The 8,190-nt window shown below is 58.7% G+C and overlaps 1 protein-coding gene across 1 annotated transcript in view; it reads left to right on the forward strand.

Moving 5' to 3' along the window:
- The first annotated feature begins 6 nt into the window (after positions 1-6).
- Positions 7-8,190, forward strand: part of LOC102040340 (zinc finger protein 777-like) — a 16,634-nt gene continuing 8,450 nt past the window's right edge. The window contains exons 1-6 of the mRNA XM_031062802.1: positions 7-96; positions 857-983; positions 2,596-2,709; positions 2,907-3,017; positions 3,977-4,790; positions 7,078-7,087. Coding sequence (XP_030918662.1) covers positions 22-96; positions 857-983; positions 2,596-2,709; positions 2,907-3,017; positions 3,977-4,790; positions 7,078-7,087 — 1,251 coding nt within the window. The 5' untranslated portion in view covers positions 7-21. The remainder of the gene's footprint in view (positions 97-856; positions 984-2,595; positions 2,710-2,906; positions 3,018-3,976; positions 4,791-7,077; positions 7,088-8,190) is intronic.

Raw genomic sequence — 8,190 nt, forward strand, 5'->3', positions numbered from 1 at the left:
CTGGAGAAGCGGCTGGAGAACATGGAGAACCTGCTGAAGAACAGGAATTTCTGGATCCTGCGGCTGCCCCCGGGGGCGAAAGGGGAAGTCCCCAAGGTAACGGTTTGGGTTTGCTGCTCCCCGCTGCAAAACGGGGCTGTTCTGCACGTCTGCTGGGCTCAGAACCCCGTGCCCTGTGCTCACAGCCCCTTATCCTGAGCTCACAGCCCCATGCCCTGTACAGCCCCATCTCCTGTACACTCACAGCCCCATCTCCTATGCATTGACAGCCCCATGTCCTGTGCACTGACAGCCTGATCCCTGCACTGGCAGCCCCATCTCCTGCAGTGACAGCCTGATCCCTGCACTCACAGTCCCATTTTGGGACAGCTGCAGTGCTGAGAGCCGTTCATGGCCCCTCCACAGTCCTGTCCTCCCTTCAGCACCCAGAAGCACCAGCACAGGTCCTGCTGTGTTGCTTATGCCCTGCTCATGCACGTGTGATCTGGGAGGGATGTCACAAATTCCTGTGTTTGGATCATGTGGAATTTTGTGGCTCAGCCCTGTGTAACTGGGAAGGCTTGGGAACATCCCCAGTGGCTGTTCAGAGGTGATGAGCAGCAGAATTGTGTCAAAAAGGAAGTGAAAAGGAGTCTGTGCCAGGCCCTGTGCACGGGGCAGTGACAGGAGGAGGCTGAGCAGGGGGAGGTGACAGGGGAAATCCCTGTCGTGTCCCGTGAGGGATGAGGCAGTGGGAAGGAGCAGATGTTCCTGTCTGCACAACGCTTCAGGAGTTTGAGTGAGAAAATTGAACGAGAAAACATCCCCAGGTGTTTTCTGAAATGAGGAACAAACCCCGTGGTGCTGCTCCTTGCAGGTCCCCGTGGCCTTCAACGACGCCTCGTTTAACTTCTCTGAGGAGGAGTGGAAGAGCCTCAACGAGTGGCAGAAGGAGCTCTACAGGCACATCATGAAAGGCAACTACGAGGCCGTCATCTCCATGGGTAATGGCAGGCCTGGCTTTGCCCTCAGCCTCCTGGCACGGAGCTTTCCTGGGAACTGGTGGATGGAACCTGTGTCCTGCAGGGTCAGGGAGGAAGGATGTGCTCTGGGGAGGTGTCACACAGCCCTGGCAGTGAGCTCAGCCCTCACAGCCACGCTGAGGGTGGAAGGATGTCATGAGTGTCACCGCAGGGACAATGGCTCCCTGATGGTCCCTGCAGCCTGGCAAGTGCTGGGATTGTGAGGAGGAGGAGGAGGGGAAGTGAGAGGACCCTCAATCCAAGCAAAGCTGGGGAAGAGGGAAGTTCCTTTGTCACGCCAAGGTCCACAGATCCACTGCGCTGGGTGCATCAGCCCGCTGGCTGCTTAGGGCAGCGGAGGGTGCCCTGTGCCCTGCCTCTGAGGTTCCTTCCAGCCCTTTCCGTGGGGAGCTGTGCAGACTTCCCTTTCCTCTCCCATGAGGGAGAAGTGACGTTTGCCTGGTGCTCTGTCCAGCCCCGGGGAGCCAGTCCTGCTTGCTGTGCTGCAGGCTCTGCTGGGGCAGAGCTGGGGAGAAGCAGTGGCTGGGGGTGAGCTCTGCCTCCTGCTTCCCCCTCAGCAGCTCAGGGCAGTGCATTCCCAGCCAAAGGAACGCGCTCCTGCCAGTCCTGGCTGCAGGAATTCCCTCTGGGGAGCGCCTTGCCTTCACAGCATGTTCCAGAAATGACCTTGCCTTGGCTGGACCGGGGGTGGGAGCACAGACGCTGTCCCTGGTAGCCAGACACTTCCCTGTGCTGAGCCCAGGCTTGTCTGCCTCCCTGCCATCCACCTCTGCCCAATCCAGGCCTTTTCTGCTTTTTTCTTTTTCCGTATATTTCTTTGAAGTTTCCTGCAGTCCCTGTGTGCCAGGGAGAAAGGGGAAGGGTAACCACAGCCCCCAGTCTCCTGTTTCCAAACCAGTCCCGTGTCCTGCTCCTGAGGCACAGGGGATCTGGGCATCTGAGCCTGGTTTCTCTAGGTTAGAGAAACCTATCTGTGCTTCATCCCGAGCTTTCCCTTGAGGAACGAGGTTTAGGGCTTTGGCTCCCGTGTAAGGCAAACGGATCCACCGGAGCAGAGGTGGAGTTTAACCCCCAGGGCCTCCCTCCCTCCCACATGTCTGGAAGTGAAGTGTTCTGCTCTCCGCCCCAGGAGAGATGGTGATTGTCCCCTTTCCCCCACCAAAATCCGCGAGCAGCCCGGGACTCGGACGAGTAGGACGGAGCGGTCCTGGCTGGAGGGAACCGCACGGGGAGGGCAGTGCTGGCAGCTCTGCTGCTGCCCCCGAGCTGAAGCCCCCATTGTAATGGATCCGCGGACCTTAGCGCAGAGGAGAAGACAGGAGAGCCTGCAGGTAAGCCTGGGTGCCTTTCCTTCCTGTCCTCCTCACGCTGCAGGCTGGGAGGTGCTCCTCACCTGAGCAGAATGTGCTCCTGCATCCAGGGCCCACGCAAGGTGAGCGGGGCAGAGGGCTGAGAGCAGCTTCCCAAGCCTCTCTCGTTTGTTCCCCAGAGAAGGAAGGTTGGTGGGCAAAGGCTGCAGAGTCTCTCTCCTGCCAGGGCAGGGGAAACATCCTCATCCCCTTTTTATGTGCAGATGCTGCCATTTCCAAGCCTGAGCTGCTGACACGGATTGAGCAGGGAGAGGATCCCAACACTGAGGATCAGGAGGACTCTGAGGGAGGAGAGACCCCCACAGACCCCACCACTGGTGAGCCACGAGGTTCCTGGGACTCGGAGGGGAGGTGGAGGCAGATGTGGGGCTGTTCTGTTTTGTCAGCTCTCTCCTCAGGTGCAGGGGGGCTTTGCTTTCCTGCTTGTCTCCCCCCTGATGCATCCCTCTCTCCTGGAATCCTCTAAAGCAGCTGGAAGGTTGGAGAGTAACTCCTGCTCTTTTCTCTTGCACAGAGTTTTTCTTCCCTGGGCCCGATGACAGCTCGTGGGGTAAATATGAAGAAACTCTGGCTGAAAGCCATGAAGGCTCTGAGGAAGAGGAGAGCATGGAGGTCCCTGGTACATGTGAGTGCACTGAGCTGCTTTGGGAAGTGTCCCTTGCCTAGATGTGCTTTTGACTTCCCAGCCTCATTCCCAGGAGCAGCTCAGTTTTTCTGGATGATGCTTTTCCAGAATTTCAGGAAGTTGCTTTGAGTTACAGTTTATACCATGGGAGATCCTTCACCCTCAGGCACTGTCCAAGCCACGAAGGGAAAGAAGTTTTATTTCCTTTTCCTCTGTTTTTTTGGGATTTATCCTAAAGCACAAGTTCTTAAAGACCTGTCCTGCTTCAGGAACCCTCTTTTTTCCTCTGGCTACCTATCTATAGCTAGATTATCTATATAATGTTATATTACAATATAATTGAATGCAGGAAGTTGCTGGAGTGTGTCCAGAGAAGGAAATGGAGCTGGGGGAGGGTCTGGAACACCAGGATCAGCTGAAGGAGCTGGAAAGGGGCTCAGCCTGGAGAAAAGGAGGCTCAGGGGGGACCTTCTGTCTCTGCACAATTCCCTGATAGGAGGAGACAGCCAGGGGGATCAGGCTCTGCCCCCAAGGAACAGGGACAGGAGGAGAGGAAAGGGCCTCAAGCTGTGCCAGGGAGGGTCAAGTTGGAAATTGGGACAATTCTTCCCTAAAAGAGCCTGTTACACATTGGGACCACGCAGAGCAGTGGTGGATTCTCCATTGCTGGAGGGATGTAACATCCATGTGGATGTGGCGCTTGGGGACATGGTCAGGGGTGGCCTTGGCAGTGCTGGACTTAATGATTTCTGGGGCCTTTTTCAACCTCAACAGTTCCAAGATTCCAAGTCAAATCTCTCTGGACAGAGTAGGTGCTCCCAGCCGGCCTCGCAGCCCCGTCGGTGCCAGGCTCTGAGCTGGGTGTGCACAGCAGAGACCCCCTGTGTCCCAAGGGAACTGAGTAAGTAACCCCCCAGTCCTTGTGACCCCAAATGACACCGGTGTCTCTGCTCCACCAGACGAACAGCCGTGCGATGAGGAAGGCTCCGAGAGCCTGGAGCTTTCCAGGTCATTGACAGGAAAGTGGGAAGAGGTTTTCTCCAACCCGGAGGAGGAGATGCAGTCGAGCAGCAAGAGCCAGAGCAGCGCGCCCCCGCCGCAGCGAACGGCGACGGGCAACGGGCTGAGGCGCTCCGTGCGCCGCGGGAGAGACTTGGCCAGGAAGGATCCCGAGGAGGCGGCGGCCGACAAGGGGCCCTACATCTGCTGCGAGTGCGGCCAGAGCTTCCTGGACAAGCAGCTCTTTGCCACCCACCAGAAGGCGCACGCCAGCGAGGAGGCCTGCACGTCCCTGGAGCGCGGCGAGAGCTTCCGGCAGAAATCCAAAGCCAAGGGCCAGGGCCCCTCCCGCTCCAAAGCGTCCAAGCGCCCCGACGGGGAGAAGAGCTCGGGCTTCAAGTACGGCTTCGTCAGGCACCAGGTGAACAACATGGTGGAGAGGCCCTACACCTGCTCCCAGTGCAAGGAGAGCTTCAGCCTGGAAGTGAGTCTGATCCTGCACCAGAAGCTGCACACGGGGAAGGGCGACGGGCCGCTGACGTGCACCTACTGCGGGAAGGACTTCCGAGACCTCTCCAAGGCCATCCGCCACCAGCGCATCCACACCGGGGAGAGGCCCTACCAGTGCACCGAGTGCGGCAAGAGCTTCATCCGGCGGGACCACCTGCTCAAGCACTGGCGGGTGCACACCGGGGAGACCCCCTACCAGTGCCCCGTCTGCGGGAAGCACTTCCGCTACAAAGAGTCCCTGAATTGCCACCAGAAAATCCACTCGCGCAACCCGCGGCCCGGGGAGGATTCCCAGCACAACCTGGGCTCGGCGGGCACCCAAACCGACCATTTCTGCGTGAAAAAAGAGACTAAGCAGTAGCCGTGGTGGGGCCGGGGCAGGAGGGCTCGCGGTGACCGTGACGGTCTGGCAGGTGGACGTGCAGCATGATGGCAGGTGACTTGTATCGCAGCTAATCCATGTGGTCATGCTACGAAGCCCGCTTTGGTGAAGCATCCAAGGAATTCCTCTTAAAGACTCTGCTCGGCCGGCCCAGGCGGCTCTGGGACCCCGCGGGGTTCCGTGGCGCTCCCACCGCGGCGCAGGCCCCGCGCTCGCTGTTCCCCACGCAGGGTTGGATTCTGCCCGTAGAGAATGATCCCGAGCGATTCTCTGGGCTCCGTATTTAGCAGGTGTTCCCCCACCTATCTTTGTGCATATTCAGGAGTGACGAGCTTTCGCTTTCTTTTTTCCACTCGTTTCACTGCAAGGCTGGAAGCGCGAGGAGGGAGGGAGGGAAGGAAGGCGCCGTTCCCGGCCGGCCGCCCGCTCCCGCTGCGTCGCCGCGTCCCCCAAGGCTGCAAGGCCAGGACTGGGATGAAGGCCAGAGAGAGGCGAGGCAGAGAGAGGTGATCAGGGCACGACGTGGGATTTGTGGAAGGCAGAAAAGAGGAGAGGAGAGCGTGGCAAAGAGCGGGGTGAGATAAAGCAGGTGCAGGAGAAGGGGCTGAGGACATTGGAGCAGGAGGAGTCGGGAAGGGCAGCGTGTGGAGGCGTGCTGGGTCGCTCACACGAGGAGGACACGTCTCCGTGCTTCTGGAGGGTGTCACTGGCACCAGCCGGGCTGTGGTTCCCCTCTGGCCCGAGGGAACGGCGCCGCTGGGCCGACACACGGACTCCTGACAATGAAGGTGATTTTATTTCTATTTTTTAACTGGGTTTGGTCTCACTCAGGTAAGTCAGACGAGTGAAAGCAGCTTCTCCTAACCCCTGTAAAGAGCTGTTTGGTTTTTAGTTAACCTAGAAGTAGTCTTATTATTATTAATTATGATGATGATAATACTACAAGGAAAGGTGTGACACTATATTTCACAGTTGCTCTAAAACACTTCCATGTATGCGATAACCGCCCGGAGTTTTCCAGCTGTTTGTGTAAATATTGGATGACTTCTGGAGCTGTTGGTGTTGTTCTGAGGTGGCTGTACGTGGTGTCTCTTCGCTCTGTATCGTCAGCTGCTGGTTCGTGACCGTGTTTTGTAATAACTTTTGTAAAGTCTGTCAATACAGTGTTCCCGTTCTGAATTCCGTGTCAGCCCTTCGCGGGTACCTGCAGCTCCCTCATCCTGCTCCTGGCTGGGGCTTTTCCAGCTCATTGTGGAGCTCCCTCATCCTGCTCCTGGCTGGGGCTTTTCCAGCTCATTGTGGAGCTCCCTCATCCTGCTCCTGGCTGGTACTCAGGAGCTTTTCCAGGTAATTGTGGAGCAGGTGAACAGCACAAGCCAAGCTGTGCTGCAGAGCCAGGCCTGGCAAACGAGGCTGCTCTGGGATGCTCCATCTTGGTGGGTTTAACTTGATTTGGGTTTGTGCCTGTGCCACACACAAATGGGGCTGTGGACAGCTGAGGAATCCCTGGATCCATGGTGGGATGGAGCTGGGACAGGGAGAAGCGCTGGTGGCTGAGGCCACCTTGGATCTGGGATCATGGAATCATGGATGGGTTGGAAGGAGCCTCATGGGGTCCTTCCAGCTGGTGCCACACACTGGAGGTTTTCCTCCCAGGCTCCCTCTCAGCCCGGCATTCCCCAGGCTCCTCCCTGCCAGAGCCCAGCACACAGAGACAGCTCCCTCTCCCCACCAGAGACCCCCGGAGCTCCAGCGAGCCCCTGGGGTTGTTCCAGCTTGGGACCTGGTGTGGGAGGGGAGAGGGCAGCCCTGAGGTCACAGCCACCATGGGGATGTGGCACTTGGGGTCCACAGAGACCAGGGAGTGCCAGAGTCCCTCAGCCACCCCAACCCGTGCTGGGTGCCCGGGGGGATAGAGTGAGTGACCCCAGTGAATCCCCCATGCTCTGAGTGACCCCAGTGAATCCCCCGTATTCTGAATGACCCCAGTGAACCCCCACACTCTCAGTGACCCCCGTGAATCCCCCACACTCTGAGTGACCCCAGAAAATCCCCCACACTCTGAGTGACCCCAGAAAATCCCCCACACTCTGGAGCCACTCCATGGAATGGGGCTGCCCCACGTGGACATGGAGATGCTGGAGACGGATTATGGGGAGAAGGAGGGAGAGGGGAAAGAGCTCAGGGAAGGAGCAGCCCGTGGGATCCAGGCTGGGGAGGGTGGGTGTTGCCAAGGGCGAGGCTAAGCACAGCTCTGAGCACATGGAGACACCGTGGGGACACTCGAGTGTCCCTCTGTGGTCACACAGTCACCCTGGGGACACTCGAGTGTCCCTCTGTGGTCACAGGTGTGCTCTGTGTGTGCACACATGGCTCACACAGCACTCCAGGGACATGGCTGTATCCCAGTCCTGCTCACTCCACTCCTGGCAATAACCACACCTGGTGATCCATGCCCATCTCCACAGGACAGCGTGGAGTCCCACAGCCAGGGTCAGGCACTCCCTGTGCACTGGGATGTACAAACCCCAGCCAAGGACACCCCTGAATTCCAGAGCTGCTCCTGGTGTCCCCTCCCGAAGGATCAGCCCTGGGCAGGGGTTGTGGATCCCTGGGACAGCCCAGGAGGGGCCTGGACAGGGGGTCTTTGCTTGGGGGTCCCCACCTGCTGTCACACCCCTGTGCCCCCCTAAGCCTGGGTGACCCATCCCACTTGTCCTCTCCCTTTTCCCACAAACCAAAGGGTTTCCTGCCCTTCCCTGTGCTCAGTGCCACCAACTGCCCCTCCAAGGTGTGCCAGGGCTGTGCCAGAGCAGGCAGAGATGGCACTGGGGAGATGGGATAAGGAAGGATACAGTGGGACAGGATGGATGGGATGGGATGGGATGTGGGATGGATAGGGTGGGACAGGCTGGGACAAGAGTGGACACACAGCATGGATGGAGTGGGATGGGACAGGATGGGATCAGCCAGTGTGTATGGAATGGGATGGGCCGGGCATGAAGAGACAGCGCGGATGGGTGGGACAGGAGAGCATGGACGGGACAGGGCGTGGTGGGATAGACAGAATGGGGCAGGACAAGATCGGGAAGGACAGGACAGGATGGACTGGGATGGGGTGGGAGAGAATAGGAATGGATGACGTGAGACGGGACGGGATGGGACGGGACGGGATAGGATGCGATGGGACAGGATGGGATGCTGCGGTCGGGTCCGGTGGGGGAGGCTGAGAGGTGGGAAGGTAGGGGTCGCTCCATTTCCACGGCGCCACAGCCTCCGGCC

Source organism: Geospiza fortis, unplaced genomic scaffold (assembly GCF_000277835.1).
Source record: "Geospiza fortis unplaced genomic scaffold, GeoFor_1.0 scaffold178, whole genome shotgun sequence".
NCBI classification, from domain to species: domain Eukaryota; kingdom Metazoa; phylum Chordata; class Aves; order Passeriformes; family Thraupidae; genus Geospiza; species Geospiza fortis.